Here is a 17,126-nt window from a genome sequence, read left to right as displayed (position 1 = left end):
AGTTTGAGCCCATGAAGGCAGACATAGTGAGATAGGAAACGTCGGCATATTATGCAGTTTCCTCTCTCTTTCACCCCTTGCCCTAATCAACAATATATATATATATATATATATATATATATATATAAACAACAAATTAGACGCACCGTCTCAATCACTTCAATTCAATTCTCTTAAGTATTTGGTATGATCTTCCTTTACTTTTCCGATTTGATGTTTTTGATCAAAAACCCTAATCCAAATTGCTAATAAGCGATAGTTGTTTTGCAGTTGATTGGATCGCCATGGCCAAAAGCTCCTTCAAACTGGAACATCCTCTTGGTAAACCCTATTTTTAAATCATGTGACAGCTTATAAGCTTTTCATCACTTACTTGATTAGGGGTTTTTATTTACTTTTTAGTTTTTTATTATGCTGTTTTGTGCATTCGTATTCAAATTTGGTTTCAGTCTTCACATTGGTGATTGTTTTAGCTCAAATCTAAATCTTTCGGGTGTTTCGGTTGCTTATTAAAATTGTTTCTGTATTAAACTTGCTCTAATATCTCTGTGTAACAAATATATTGTGCGCCGCACTAACAATCATTGAACAAATATACAGTAGGGGTAATATTAATTATTAAACACTATGTCATTTCTTTTTACTCAATTTGACTTGGTATTTTTATGGTGGTAACATAAATTTTTTTAGTTTGAATACATTTATGTTGATAGTATTCTACACTAGACTATTGGATTCAATGTTACAGCTTATATTTGTTTTAACTTAAATCATTCAGAGAGGCGCCAAGCTGAAGCTGCTCGCATCAGGGAGAAATATCCTGATAGAATTCCGGTATTAAACTTGAAAGTTTTATTATTTATGTTTTTACCTATTTTAATTCATACAATTGTATCATGTTTTTCTTTATTTTTTTTTACAGGTTATTGTTGAGAAAGCTGAAAGAAGTGACGTACCAGACATTGACAAGAAAAAGTTTGTAACTTTCTTTATGTACTTGCCATTTTCTTGTTGATGATATTGATTTTAGAGTTGTAACATCTGTATTTTTTAAATGGTGGTTGCAGATATCTGGTACCTGCTGATCTCACTGTTGGACAGTTTGTTTATGTGGTCCGAAAGAGGATTAAGCTCAGTGCTGAAAAGGCTATCTTTATCTTTGTTAAGAACATTCTTCCACCTACTGGTATGTAATGAAATTTTTAGGGTAATTAGAGGTTGCAAAATGGGTGGGTTGGAGCGGGTCGGGTTTGTGATAAACTAATTGGCATTTTAATGTTGTTGTCAGCTGCAATGATGTCTGCAATTTACGAGGAAAACAAAGATGAAGATGGTTTCTTATACATGACATACAGTGGTGAGAACACATTTGGATTGCTCTGAAGCTGTTTGGAATACAGGATAATCTATTACGTGTATATGGTTTATGCATTTGTACATTCTTTATCGATCATGATGCTCACTTTGTTTGGTTTCACGTACTTGTGTGACGCTTTGACAGTATGCAAATTTAAAGTTTGCCTTTGCTTATCGTATTATAGTTTTTGCGGTATGTATTTCACTTTGGTATCTTATTGACAAAAGTAACAAGTTGGTTGATATTTGTATGGTTTGATTAGGAGTGTGTAAAGTGTAAACCGTACTAGTTGATTCTATAGCTTGGTTCATAGATAGCTGATCTTAGCTTGCATGTGTGTGAGGGTGGATAATTGAGTTCAACTCGTCGCTTGCATGTGTGAGGCCATGTTATCGAGCTTTTAGATTTTATTCACTGTGTCGATAAATCTGAGCCCGAAATGAAAAGAGATTTTTGTCTTGGATCTTTTTTTGGAACTCTTGTTTAACAGGATATTGTGAAATTGGGAATATTTGGTTATAGGCCACCGGTTTTAACATGTGTAATAACCTGACTTATGAAACTGATTCAATTTGGGTAAACTGAAAAACCAGTTATAATAAGTAACCTGAATAGAATACTAGAATCTAATATAAACTCGGTAAAAATTTTTATTTATTTTGATATTTTTGAATTAACGAAACCTAATTTCGTTTATAAAACCATGAGAACTGCGATGGCATTTTACTTTTAGATATCAAATTCTTCATGGTTGTAGCTGTCGTCACTTAGGGGGTGTTTTTTATGACTTATGTAAGTCATAAATTACAAAGTTGTAACTTATGACTTATACACTCACAAAGTTTAAGTTTAAGTTAAACTTTCCCAAATACCTTATAAGTTATAAGTATAGTTATAAGGAGAGAAAATAAGCATCCCAAACACCCATTCAGTGTCTATTGAATCGTAGTGTTATTGGTAGAATGCCCACTTCATTGAAAGCGACTTCCACATCAATAGTGGAAACACTTCTGTTGTTACTACTTGTTCATGTAAATTTTCATCCATGGGAAGTTCTCTTTAGAGATTTATAACATATTGTACATGTTTTGTCAAGTCCGAGTGGCCTTTAAAGCAAGCACACACATTAGGCTGGTCGCTATGGGGCGGGGTTGGGTCGGTTTTTGGGGCGCGGTGGGCGCGGAACACCGCGGTGGGGCGCGGTCCAACCAAGGGCGCGGATGGTTTGGTGGTTCAAACGGCCGGCGCGGTTTTAAAAATTTGGTCCCCCCCCCCCTCCAACGTTCATAAACGGCTAGTTTATAAAAAAAAACTAATTATTTTATTTATAAATACTAACTTATTTTATCATTTTTTACTCAAACAAATACCAAATTACCATCCAACCCAAACCCGTGGGATTCGGCTCAAAGATGGTGGGCTAGTTTACTCGCAAACAATGACTCTACCAACCCTTTCTTAGCCAACCAGCATGTACCCGCCATGCCTCCAAACGTACAATCGTTTCCCAACGATATGTTTTATCGAATGTCAATGCCGTTTATGCCTCCGCCACCCCAAACCCAAGTTCTCGAAACCCAAGTTCCCGAAACCGAAGTTCCCGAACCCCAAGTTCGTCGCAAACGAAGCCATAAAAAGAAGGTTGTTGCATATCAAACACCAACCGAAATGCAAGACAGGAAAAAGTGGGAAGACGATGAGGAAGCGGAGTTGGCGCAAGCGTGGATCGACTCATCTGAAGACTCGGTCTTAAGTGACGGTAAACGCACCGTGATATTTTGGGCAGAAATACGTGATAAATTTTTTGAGATAATGGGTCGAGGTCGCTACCGCGGGGATGTTTCCGTCTACAACAAATGGAAGGCAATGGCTTTAAAAATGAACCACTTCTCCACAATTCACACTCGCCTTACGAACAACAAACCAAGCGGCACGAACGACGCCGACCTTCTTAAGGCTATGTTGAAACAATACAAGGGCCTTCATGGTCACCACTTCAGCGTGGGGATGTTTGAAATTTGGAAGAAATGCACGAGCTCGCCAAAGTGGCATCCGATCCCGACATCTTCACCGTGATCGTCCAAACGGTCAAAAACAACGTCTACTTCGGCCGATCAATCGCCGTCTCAAGCGGGGTCGGATGCTCGTTCTCAATTTAACTTAAACGAGATTGATCCCGATTTTCTTTTTGATTAACCGGATGAGTTGCCACGTCCGGTAGGAAGAGAAAGGGCCAAGGCGGGGGGGGGGGGGTCTTCGTCTAGAACGACATCCTCGATGAGTTCCGACGCGAGCGCGCGGTTTGACAACTTGGAGTTTGCACTTAAAGAGTTTCGCGAGGACAAAAAACACTCGAAAGAGAAACTCAAGATAATACACGAAGAAAGAAAAGTGATGCATGCGGAATACAAAGCCATGCATGAAGAAAAAAGAAGGCTAAATTGGAGTGGAAACGAGAGGACTTCAAACTCCTCTCAAATGATCTCTCGCATCTAGATGATATCGCGCGGGCGTTTTTGAAGAAAAAGAAAGAAAGGATAATGGCAAAATACGCAAACGAGGACTCGGACGCCGAAAATTAGTTGTATATATTTTTTTCTTTTTGTATGTTTTATTTTATGTTTTTTAGTTTAATTAAGTTTAATTTTTATTATTTAGTTTAATTTAGTTTGTATACTATTGTTAAATTATATTAAGTTTGTTGGTTTATTAAATTTATGAAAAAGAAAAAATAAAAAAAACTTAAGGGGCTTCGAAGCGCCCTCATCATAGAGTGGCATATTTAGGGTGGGGCTATGAAGCCCCCAGTGCTGTCACACCCCAACCTACGGCGGAAATGCCGGGGCGTGAACTGATTGTCACAGCTCGCAAGGTACTATCATACAATTTTAAAGCGACAATATCTAATTAATTTATTAATTGTCAACGAACATTTAAGTACAACAAAAATAGAGAAAATTACAATACAAAACCAACTATTCTTGTTTATGTTTAACATCCTAAGGTCATCTCTACGTGAGCTTCAGTTCGATAAGCAATCCAATCTATAACCTGTAAATGCGTACAATATATATATATTTGTCAACAACACATGTTGAGTGAGTAGATTCACCAGATTTGACACAAACAAAATGATAATATATAATGCTATAAATAATAGAGTAAATATAAGCAAAACTGTTATATGTGAGTATAAGAAATGAAAGTGTTAAGCAAGTAATGAGTGTCGGTGAAACCATTGCCAATGCGATCGGGCTCCGGCCACTACGACGGTCGTATGATCATACTATAATGAGATTATGTTGGACCTCTCCGAATGCGATTCAAGTAAGCAAGTAAACAAATAGCAAGTAACAAACAATCATTCAATTGATACACAACACAAAGATCACAGTTTGCGTTTGAGAAATAATAAGATAAATAATTTGATAGATTGTACGCAAGTGTCCCCAAAGCATTTGAAAACAAGTCAAATAGGGGAGTGATTACTCACCTGATAAATTAGAACAAGCGAAAATGAAACGGTGATAGAAACTAAGTTAAATGCGTCCGAGCTTCTCGGGATGCGATGACAAGTGTTCCTAGTTATTAATGATAATAAGATTAATTATAAAGATATAACATAATTTAATAAATTAAGATTTTGATGTGATTTGTGTTATGATTGGGATTAAGATGTTTATTAATTGATCGATTAATCTCTACGGTCATTGTTATTATTAGTCTTGTTAATTATAAATTCCCCAATAATTACCCATGATATAAAATTAAATACTTAAATAATTTAGATAATTAAGATATAAAATATGGTTGTAATAACAAAATATAAATAAATAATTAAATATACCAACTAAATAAAATAATTTAATTGAAATATACCTTTAATTATTTAAATAAATAACTTACTAATATATAAATAGATAATTATAATAATGCGTAGATAATTAAATATAATTAGTACTAAGATATAAATAAATATTTTGTTTAAATTTTTTAAAGAAAATCTATTTGATACGCTTATTATATATATATATATAAACAAGTTTATAAAGACGTTCAAAGATGACGAAACGTGAATCAAAGTGTCGAGTTTTAGATACAAAGAATTAGATTTACTATTATTATTAAAATATACTTATAACGCATATGTATACACACACACGTAAACGAGAACTTTTAACGAGATTTTGACAAAAGACATAACTTAATGATATCGGTTTTTATAAGTTATTATTTATTTACAGTTATTTATTAAATTATCATCAATTAAAATAAGTTATATAAACAAGTTTATAAAGACGTTCAAAGATGACGAAACGTGAATCAAAGTGTCGAGTTTTAGATACAAAGAATTAGATTTACTATTATTATTAAAATATACTTATAACGCATATGTATACACACACACGTAAACGAGAACTTTTAACGAGATTTTGACAAAAGACATAACTTAATGATATCGGTTTTTCATAAGTTATTATTTATTTACAGTTATTTATTAAATTATCATCAATTAAAATAAGTTATATTAATTAACAAAAATAGCTAAAAGAAATAAAAACTAAGAACCTCTGTTGGCCGGATTCAAACCCGCGACCACCAGGTCCTAACACGGAGACGTTACCAACTGAGCTAGCTGCTTTAATGATTAATATACGAAAACAGTTTATTATACACAGATGCCAATCATTTTCCCCAATTTGCTATAAACCCAAGATTCTACAATTGCCCAAACCCGCTTACGATTGATAGATTAAATCAAGTTAGGGTTAACGTTCTTTGATTATAAACGAACACAATACAACAAACAATTACCTCTAAACACGATACACGATGGGTTAATTTGAAGACTAGGGGCCGCCTTTAAAGATTGACGAACTGAGCATCAAACAACGAAGCTAACACAATTGATTATGGGGGTCTGCACGGCGACATAATAAGGATTGAGCTGTAGGGTTTAATTGCATTACCATGACTGTTAAGGGTATGATTATGATATGATATGCGACGGGTTTGATAAATAAGTTAACACCTATCGAATTGATTGAGTTTTCTTAATTAGAATGTCGGTGAGGTTCGTATTACGCGTATAAACAATCTAAACGAATCAATTCCCAATATACAACGGAGATTATTGAGCAAGAAAGGAAATCGGGTATACGGGTTGAACAAAACAGGTTTGGATCACAAATACGGGTTTGGGGTTATGGATTTGAATGTAATGATATAATATGGGCCAGATTTGCATTTTGGTCCTTAGTCTTTAAGTGTGGATACATTACCGGTTAAAACATAAGTTTAGGGTGTATTTTGAATATAAACTAAAGATATTGTGGATAATTGAATAAATAAGATAATAATAATAATTCGATAAATGTGGTATTTTATAGATTAGATTTTTTCCCGCAAACGAAAACGGGTCGAGTATTTTGAGGTTAATAAGGTAAACGAAAACCCGAGTTGTTACAAGTGCCCACATGGCGTTGACGTGGCACTGGGGAGGGGCTTCGAAGCCCTCACCATAGAGGATAGCCTTATAATAATAATTGAGAAGCTTGCCGACACAACCACATGATTGGTCCATGTAGCCTCAGGTGGTTGGTCGGGTTTTTTATTTTTATTTATTAATTGTTTCTAATTTGTAAAACGCGGGTTTTTTATACCGAATTCGTGTCAGCTTGCGCTCGCAACACGTGGTGTTTTTCAGCGCAACTTTTTTTGTCCGTCGAGTCCGGATGAATTCGCGTCAGTTCACGCCCACAACATGCATATATTTTTGGTTTTCGCTGCGGTCTTTTTAATATAAATACGTTAATTTGTTGTATTATGAGTGTGGACGAATTAACTTTTTTACTTTAGTTTCAGTGTCGTAACCCGATACCAACCGAACTCATTTTCAACAATTGTGGAGTGAGTCTCATTTTGTGGACATCCTTATTGAGTTTTATCTATTTTACAACCAACTAAATCCAAAAGCGCTGACGATATTGAGGCGAGACATCTATACTATATATAATGAGGGAAAGATGAGCAAATTAAGACGGTGGATTTTAAGGGATTTATAAACTTTCAAGCATATTGTACAAACTAAAATGAGGACAAATTTGTCATTCTAACATTAAATCTCATGTGTGTTTCGTTATTCTCCAAAATAGTTACAAGAATTCCCCTTTAACTATAATCATATTTTGAAAATTTAAGAAATAGTTATAACTTTCGTCCTTTATCTTTTAACTATTTATTCTTCTTAATTTCATTTATAACCCAAATACCCCGACGATTTTTAAACGGTTATAACTTTTTCATACGTTAATATTATTTTTTAAAATTTGCACCATAAAAACGAGCATTTAATTCCCTTTAGTTTGAGTATGATATTGTCATAGTTTCCTTTCAGTTTAAATTTTTTTTTACATATAGCCGTTTGTCGTCCGGTTTTAATGGTCTTAAATTAAACCATGAGCCAAGCCATTATTAACAGCTTTTGGTTGCCAAAAACTGAAACTAAACCGTTGAAAATTACCCAACAAAATCCATTGACAATGATTAGGTTCCTTTCGTTTGTACTTCGATATTAAAATAAGTTTAAAATAAGAACTACGAATCTACATATCCAATAAATGGTTTCACAGTTACAAACGAAACGACGAACACCCATAAATCTATAATGTAATTACCTATGTCTTCCCCGCTGCATCGCGCAAGAACCCGTTTAGTTCCTTATAAAACACGAATCTCTCCTAGCTACGGACTATGTAAGATTTGTCTACGTTGTTACAAATTAATATAATAACATGAATTGATACTAAAAAAAGTAATAATAATAGAAGGTAGTTAAATATTTTTCATCGACAAATATGTTTTGAGTGTATGCCGTGTTTATTATTGTCACTTACCCTAATTCTAATTCAGTCACAACTTAAACCCAGTCTTAATTAATTTAACACAACCCAATTGCAAGTAGGAAAATAATATTTGATACAAAGTCCTCTTATGAGTACAAAGGATTTTCGGCATAAAAAATCGATGAACTCATGTTTTGATATAGCATACAATTGTTTTTTTTTAAGTTCGTCCACATCTTTAAAGCGTCGATAAATATGACACCGCGCAATTATCATATAAGCTGTGTGCTTATTAGCATATGTTGTGTGATTATTTACATAAGTGCGTCATTATGTAATTTTTTTGCATAATTATAAATGCACAAATCAAGTTGAACGTATTTACACTTATGTCACCGCGTGTTTGTTTTATATAGGATTAAGGATCCTGTCAACAATCAAATTAGCCTAGCCGAATAAATAGTTTTTTTGTTTTGTTTTCTTTTCCGAATAAATCGAAGAACGAAAATAACACGAAATGTAACTAATAATGAAATACCAATGGGTTGGCGGTCCATCAACAAAAATAATGCCTTTAAAAATTTCGGTTCGAAAGGGTTTGAAAGATATTAAGTTCTGCTTTCAAAGATATAAAAAATGAAAGAAATTCGCAGTTAAAAAGAAAAAGAAAGAAAAAAGTAAACAATGAAATAACCACGTGGCTCAAGATTTGTTATGTTACTTTACACCATTTCTTAATATTGCTATGAGATAAACTCTCCACTATTATTAGATCGTGTTTACTCGGTCACATTACAAGGTCAATATTTGTTTCAATTGATTTACCCAACCACTTTTAATACACGTTTAACGTTTTCATTTAATCAGTATTTTCAAAAGTTTGTCAGTGGGCCACGTTAATTAGGTAATAATTTGAAACATGTTGGAATGCGATTTTATTAGGTATGGTTGTTGTCGTTATTGATTTATGGTTTGTTTTTTGGTTGGTATGTTGATAATCAAATCTTATATGACCAAATTATATGTTAGAATTTCTATTAAAGGTCAACCTGTAAACCGATATATTTGTAGTGTGACTGACCCGTTTTAATAAACTTGTTGTTTGTGGATTCGAACCAGAAGTAACCCTCACCATTTTTTATTAAGCTTAAATCCTTAAATTTAGCGTTAAGTTCATATCATATGAGAAATCTATTAAAGTAATTAACGGAGTGTATTTAATTTATTAGGTCATGAAATGTAAGCTCGGGAGTCGATTTCCTTCGTACCCAACTTTAACTATGATAAAGAACTTTCGAAAGTACCAAAACTCTATGTGGTCGTTGCTAATTTTGTTGATGATTAATTTGGTCTTTTGTTTGTATGATACAAAAAACGAATATAGAAAGTTGTTGATGGAATATATGGTAACTGTCATTAATTGATGATTATGGCATTGGTCTTGTCACCTTAGTTTGAAATTAATATTGCAAGTCGGATTTAAAGTGAATTTAAAATTAGAGGTTCGGGTAAAACTGACCATAAGCCTTATGTATAATCAATGGGTTGGGTCAACGGCCGAAACGAGTTAGGGATAATCGACCAAGTAGGCAAACAGTCAGTATTGGGATCCGTTTTTTTATTTGACACTTAAAATCAAATGAATATCATGTTAAGTTCAAATTGTAAAGTATGCATTCTAACTTATACTTAGAGCATTCTCAGTCCATTCCTTGTATTTGTGTGAGGGGTTTTGTAAATTAGATGATATGGTTATGAGTAGTTGTAAATAGAGGAGAGAGAAAATGTTATATGGGAAAGATAAATTTAAGGTTTCACTATTAATACTGTATAATATTTTAATATTTTCTAAATGTGGTTGTGAGTAAAGGGAAAAAACATATAATAATAAAGATACAAAAAATATTATTTAATTAAATAAGAGAGAGAGAGTGATTTTTATTGTAATTATATAATATATATCTATATCTATACTATATATAATGAGGGAAAGATGGGCAAATTAGAAAGGTATATTTTAAGAAATTTACAATTATTTAAACACAAGGTACAACCTAAAATGATGGTAAAATGATAATTGAAGCATTAAATCTCACGTGCTTTTCAATAGTTATAACCTCCCCCTCAACTTTAATAAACTTTTGTAAATATGAAGAATAGTTATAAATTTGGTCCTCATCTTTTAACCATCTATATTTTATATTTTCATTTTTAACCCAAATACCTCAACGATTTTTAAACGGTCATAACTTTTTCGTACGTTAATATTGTTTTAAAAAAATTGCATCATAAAAACGAGCATTTAATTCTTTTTAATTTGAATATGATATTGTCATCGTTTCTTTTCAGTTAAAAAAATAAAATTTTACGTATAGGCATTTGCCGTCCGATTTTGATAGTTAAACTATGAGTCAAGCCAACAGTTTTTTGTCACCGAAAATTGAAACTAGATCGTTGAAAATTGCAGCCAACAAAACCAAACCATTAACAATGGTTAGGTTCCGTTTTCGTTTGTACTTCGATATTAAATTGAGTTTAAAATAAGAACTATGAATCTACTTATAACAATAAATGGTTTCACGGTTACAAACGAAACAACAAACACCTATAAATCTACGTGATTATCAATGTCAGTGTTTCCTGCTGTATCGCGCGGGCACTCGTCCAGTATAAATATATGATAGGGAATGAACTGGGAATGCTCTTATACTTGGAAAAACCCGGACACTAGTTAACCCGAATCTTAGTTTGCAACTATAAAAAGAAGACGCGCTAACCGTACAACTCTAGAATCAGAATCTAACTTTAAGTTTTTTTCTACACTCTCGTTCACACCCCGGTGTTAAACCACTATATATATAAACCCCATCATCCTCTTTTCATCCATCAACACACACTCGCCATGGCCACATCCATGAACATACCTCCACTTAGCTTCATTACGTCGTCCTTTCTCTGCGTTTTACTGTTCGGAGCTCGTGGTTTGTGCGAACCGGTTCCAGGAATGTATGTATTCGGCGACTCTTTAGTCGACGTCGGAAACAACAATTACTTGCCTCTGTCCCTCGCCAAAGCAAACCTTCCTCACAACGGCGTCGACTTTCCTACAGGAAAAGCCACCGGCCGCTTCAGTAACGGAAGAAATGCAGCCGATTTTCTAGGTACGTTATTCCCATGTAGTCTTTATTAATGACAATCTAATATACTCCTAATAATACTACACTAGTACTATTCTTATAACACAATTTGACCAAATGCCTTTTGATAGTTTTTCAATAGTTTTGAGGTTTTGATTTAAAAATTGAGTTTTTTCTTTTATTTTTTCAATATTCTTTTTTGCTAAAATAAATGTTTCATTCATTAAAAAGTAGTTTTTACAAACGGACAATAAATGCCCGCTAGCCCTTTTCAGATAGCAAAACAAAAGTCGTTTACATTTATATATCTTTGAGTTTCATTTTGTGTTGATTTGTAATTTACTTATGTATGATTTAACAGCGGAAAAGGTGGGATTACCATCGGCACCACCGTTTCTGTCTCTGGTTTCGAGATTTAAAAAGTTGAGTAGCAGTAATGCGACGGTTACCGGAGTTAGTTTTGCATCTGGAGGTGCCGGAATATTAGACGGAACGGATGAACTCTATGTAAGGATGCATACATCTAAAAAGCTCATAAAATTCTTTCATATGATAAAATAAGTAAATAAGTTGAATAATAAAAATTTAAAGAAGAAAAGGGAAAAGCAAGCACCTCATGAGCTAGTGAAGTCCAGAAAGGCCCAAACCACTGAGATTCACCTTTGCATGGAATTATATTCTTTTCTTTTTTAAGTGATAATAAATTAAATTAAATAGTTTATCAACTCATTATTCACTCAAATATACGTGAATAAAGAAGTAATTAATTAAGGGCAGCAGTGCCTCTGAGAATTTAAATATCTCGACAAAGAAAAAATAAAAAGGCTCGTATATCTTAACGAAAACTTTTTATTCGCTAGTGTACATGGATAAAACTTTTATCTACCGGTCTATATAAGCAAAAACCATTATGATAAACCATTGCAAATAACCTTTTTTTAACAAAAAAAATGTATATGTAATATTAGAGGTGGCAATGGGAGTGGGTTGGGTTGGATTTGGGTGATGGGTCAGGATGGGTATGGGTCAGGATGGATTTTTAAAATAGAGGTTAGGATGTATATGGGTTAAGATGGGTAAAACTAATCCATCTTGACCCAAATGAAGGCTGACATACAAAGGGTTTTAAAAACCCCTCAAAAAATATTCAAAAAAACTATTAAAAATATAATAACTGAAAATATAAATAAAAAACGCAAAATGTAAAATAACTAAAATGTTTCCCCCATCATCCTCGTTCATAAAAAAAAAACTTTTTGTACCGGTTTAGGTTCGAGTTCTCGGGGGTTTTTCGGTTCAGTTTTGTTTTTTTTTTTCATTTCGGTCAGTTTCAGTATCTGCTCGGTTTAAATGATTTCGATTTCGAATTCTCGGTTTTTTCGGTTTCAGTGTTGTTTTGTTTTAGTTAATTTTTTCGGTTTCGTTTCGTTTTTTTTTGTTTTGTTTCGTAACATTTGTTTATTTTGGTCGGCTACGTTTCAGTTTTTTGTTTCGTTTTGGTAAGTTTTTTTATTGCATTTCGCTTTTTTTTGTTTCGTTTTGGTCACTTTTTCGGTTTCATATCGTTTTTTTTGTATCGTTTTGGTTGTTTTTCTATTTCGGTTTAGTTTTGTTTCAGTTTTTTTGTTTCGTTTGGTCGGTTCGGTGTTTTTATTTTGTTTTGGTCCGGCTTTTAAATTGCATTTAGTTTTTTTTATGTTTCCTTTTGGTCAGTTTTTCAGTTTCAATTCGGTTTTTTTGTTTCGTTTCGGTCGTTTTTCTATTTCGGTTTTTTTGTTTCGCTTTGGTCGGTTCAGTGTTTTTGTTTTGGTCAGGTTTCAGTTGCATTTCGTTTTTTTTTGTTTCGTTTCGGTTCAGTTTCGTTTTGGTTTTTTTTTGTTTTGTTTCAGTCGATTCGGTGTTTTTGCTTCGTTTTGGTTGGTTCGGTGTTTTTGTTTTGTTTTGGTCCGCTTTTCAGTTGCATTTCGCTTTTTTTTTGTTTCGTTTTGGTCAACTTTTCGGTTTCATTTCGGTTTTTTTGTTTCGTTTTGGTCGTTTTCTATTTCGATTCAGTTTGGTCGATTCGGTGTTTTTGTTTAGTTTTGGTTAGCTTTTCAGTTGCATTTCACTTTTTTTTCGTTTTGTTCAATTTTTCGGTTTCATTCCCGATTTTTTGTTTCGTTTTGGTCGTTTTTCTATTTCGGTTCAGTTTCGTTCTTGTTTCGTTTTAGTCAGTTCGGGGTTTTTGTTCATTTTGATCGTTTTTTGGGTTTCGGATGAGTTTTGTTTCGCACGTGATAGTTTGGGTATTTTGAATTAGATAAATTTTGGATAACTTGGATATTTTGTTTTGACCCATTTTAACCTATAAATGAAACTTACTTGCATATTTCCAACCCATCCTGACCCACTTGAAGAATTTTTATTATCCATCTTAACCCATTTTACTTTTAAAGTTTATCCATCTTGACCCAAAACAATCAATTTGGGTTGGGTTTGCCACCCTTATGTAATATGCATCAAAAAGTTTGTGCCCCCAAACCTTATGTGCCCAGGCCGATAGTGCGGCTCGCACACTCTCCGAGCTTCCCCTGATTAAGTGGGTGTGTTTGTCAATCCGTTAACGACCTATTTAACCTATTTATTGAATCCGATCAATCCAGTTATGTTAGAATCATTTAAGGTTGATACATCTTATACAAACAAATATGGATTATGTTTAGGTTCATCAATTCAACTTGTCATAAACCAAAATATACATCAATGCGTTGACAATAGTAAGGCCCTAAAAATATTTTGAAATATTCAAATATTGAAAAAGATATACGGTATTTTTCAAATCAAATATTTGATTTTAAATGACTTATACAAGCATGGTATTTTTATCTTTTCTCATATAATTAAGTTCTTCTTATTAGATATGTTTTTATTCAAATTTGATAAAAAAAAAAAGCTAGATCTATAATTATATGAACTGTAGATTAACTTTTAGAGATCTGGAAGCATGTATTTTGTAAAGAAGAAAGCAACTTTTTGGTTAAAGAGAAGGAAAAACAAGAAGCTTGCTTATGCTTAGTCACGTCCAAATATAAAAAAGAAAATAAAAAATAAAAAATAAATCTTGCGAAGATGCGGTGAACGTGGATCAAACACGTGACCTTCAGATCTTCAGTCTGACGCTCTCCCAACTGAGCCATCCCCGCATTTTATTTAACAAGCTTACATTAGTTTCTTTTCTTGTTTGTTTATAATGCAGAGGCAATCAATTCCATTGACAAAGCAGGTGGGCTACTACTCTCTAGTCCATGAACAGCTAGTTCAACAATTGGACTCAGATGAAGCCCAAGCCCATTTATCCAAGTCCCTATTTGTAGTTGTCATTGGAAGCAATGATCTATTCAACTACTTCAACAAAAACTCCAAAGCCTCTAAAGAATACACCCCACAACAATTTGTTGATCTCATGGTCTCAACCCTCAAAGGGCTTTTGAAGGTAATTAACTTCCTAGATCCTAACTTTTAACCGGCGCGTAGTATGTTTCTGGAAATATTAATTTGCGATTAAAAGATCATTGATTTAGTTTAACTACAGAGATTGTACGAGTTGGGAGCGCATAAATTTGTGATAAGTGGAGTTGGAGTGATTGGTTGTTGTCCAGTACAAAGAAAACATAGTGCCACCGGTGATTGCAACGAGGAAATAAATACTTGGTCAATGAAGTACAATGATGGTCTAAAATCTTTGCTACAAGAATTTATGACAGAATCATCTGATATCCATTATTCTTATTGTGAGACGTACGATGTTATGAATAACCTTATCCAACATCCTGAAACTTACGGTACTTAATTCTTTACTATCTTATATCTTACTCCATAGTAATGTATGGATTTTTGAGTTCAGTCATGCATATGTGACATGAATTACAAGAGTTTAAACATATTTATTTTGGTTTACAGAATTTACGGAGATAAAAGAAGCTTGTTGCGGACGTGGCACCCTAAAAGCCGAGTTCCCTTGCACCCCGATTTCAACTTATTGCTCGAATCGGAAAAACCATCTTTTTTGGGATCTTTACCATCCTACTGAACACACATCTAGTCTCTTTGCTGACTCGATCTATAGTGGACCACAACAAACTACGTTCCCTATGAATGTAGAACAACTTGTTAATGTCTAAGATATGAACACGAAGATAAACACATTTATACATTCATCATGTAGTTATATTATAAGGTAAATTGAGTTAAGGTCATAAGTATGTGAATTTGTATCAAATCTGGTATGTTTTGTATTTGTTGTGATAGTGTTTGTTGATTCACTTACTGTAAGCGTTACACCAAATAGTATAAATAATTGATTAATCTCAATGTATTTACAAAATATATGTAAATGAAGTGGCATTCTTTATTTTTAAACGTTATACATCCATAATATATGCATAGACGGACATATAAAGTGACGGTTGTTACCGAGCATTGCTTCACTTACAAGTAGTCAGACTCTCGTATCTAGAATAAAGTGACGGTTCTTGTCTGAAGAGGTAGGTCCCAGCAGAGGTGGTTAGGACCCGCAAGACTTCCTTAAAAGGAGACGTCTGCGCAGTTGAACACGCAAGACTCCTTAAACGGACGTCTGCGCAGTTGAACCCGCAGACTTCACCATAGGGACGTCTGCGCCGCGACCTACCAAACTCGCAGGACCCACCACGCTCAGAGTTGTGACGACCTCACATGCGGTACGCAAGCTGGTCTCGCAGGAAATGCCTCCCTATGGTTTCCAAGTATCCCCTGTTCCCGCAGGTGCGGATACCCGCCATTTGGGACTGGCCACCCGCGCAGCATGGCTACACGCATAAGGCTCAGACTCGTAATAATTCAGTAGTCACCTGAAGAAGGAATGAGCAAAGCCGGGAACATTCCCGCATAAAGGCGGGAGGGGGAAAACTCCCGCCTAAATGAGCCAGTCCGTATAATAATGGAGGATCTTTTATGTGATACCTGACGAGGTATGGACAAAAGATCTGACCAACGATACGACAGCTCACTGACAGCAGCATGGCAGACAACACGCCACAGCACTGTGACCAAAAGCCGCCGCCTGCTCACCAACTCCTGCCATACCACGTGCCTAGCCTGTAGTTGGTGGAAAAGGAAAAGTGAACAGCACGCCTGGTCACTGTCAGCCGCTGCCTATCCACCAATTACCAGCAGAGCACGTGCGTAGGCCACAGTTGGCAGAGTAGTAGGCCGGCTAAACCTCCTTGGAAACCCACCTTCGGCTATAAAAGACATCAAATGGTAATATCATTTCATCATCTAATATCTTGTATAATTTACCTGATAACTGCTCTAGTATTAATAACATACTTTATATTCAAAGAGTAATATAGACTGATTCTCACGCCGGAGGGTGGTCACAAGGAGGAACCCCCCCCCCCTTTCTTAGTGACGAGCTCACGGTGTCTGTTTTGCAGGTTATCGGAAGAACCATCTTGCCGGAATTAACCCCTCGTGGGAAACGTCTATCTAACCCTCAGGTTACTCGTAATCTGTCGGGGTTCGACTGGTGTTTCTTCATTGGCGCCATCCGTGCATAAAGCTAGAACTTTATTTTTCTCCAGTTTTTTTTCAAAACCTCTGGAAAGATGGTTAAGGATACTCCGGTCCCAAAACCGAGTAACCAAGAGACTCCGGTAATTATGACCCCAGCTATAAGGGGGAATACCGAGTACACAAACTTTACGAACACTACCCCAGCTACCCAAGCCGGGGCAAGTGAAGTAAATAATCAGACACTGGGATTCA

The 17,126-nt window shown here is 34.7% G+C and overlaps 3 protein-coding genes and 1 non-coding gene across 4 annotated transcripts; 3 read left to right on the top strand and 1 right to left on the bottom strand.

Moving 5' to 3' along the window:
* Window positions 1–265: 265 nt before the first annotated feature.
* LOC143548143 (autophagy-related protein 8C-like) lies at window positions 266–1,518 on the top strand. Its single transcript, XM_077039385.1, has 5 exons — window positions 266–321; window positions 779–834; window positions 923–975; window positions 1,068–1,186; window positions 1,289–1,518. Exons 1-5 carry the CDS (start codon window positions 285–287, stop codon window positions 1,381–1,383), a joined length of 360 nt encoding a protein of 119 aa, XP_076895500.1. The 5' UTR covers window positions 266–284; the 3' UTR covers window positions 1,384–1,518.
* Window positions 1,519–2,890: 1,372 nt separating this feature from the next.
* Window positions 2,891–3,433, top strand: LOC143548124 (uncharacterized). The gene has a single exon (XM_077039372.1). It carries the CDS (start codon window positions 2,891–2,893, stop codon window positions 3,431–3,433), a length of 543 nt encoding a protein of 180 aa, XP_076895487.1.
* Window positions 3,434–10,924: 7,491 nt separating this feature from the next.
* On the top strand, window positions 10,925–15,647 carry LOC143548142 (GDSL esterase/lipase At5g55050-like). The gene is made up of 5 exons (XM_077039384.1): window positions 10,925–11,363; window positions 11,701–11,846; window positions 14,575–14,811; window positions 14,911–15,160; window positions 15,279–15,647. The coding sequence occupies exons 1-5, from the start codon at window positions 11,105–11,107 to the stop codon at window positions 15,497–15,499; spliced, it is 1,113 nt and encodes a 370-aa protein (XP_076895499.1). The 5' UTR covers window positions 10,925–11,104; the 3' UTR covers window positions 15,500–15,647.
* Window positions 14,449–14,521, bottom strand: TRNAF-GAA (transfer RNA phenylalanine (anticodon GAA)). The gene has a single exon. It is a non-coding gene; the product is annotated as a tRNA-Phe (tRNA).
* Window positions 15,648–17,126: the final 1,479 nt, after the last annotated feature.

The sequence above is a fragment of the Bidens hawaiensis genome, unplaced genomic scaffold (assembly GCF_021521415.1).
Source record: "Bidens hawaiensis isolate Kalapana, Puna unplaced genomic scaffold, B.hawaiensis_p1.1 tig00014913_1, whole genome shotgun sequence".
Classification (NCBI taxonomy): Eukaryota; Viridiplantae; Streptophyta; class Magnoliopsida; order Asterales; family Asteraceae; genus Bidens; species Bidens hawaiensis.
Note: the sequence above shows the minus strand (reverse complement) of the source record. Positions and strands in the feature narration are given on the sequence as shown.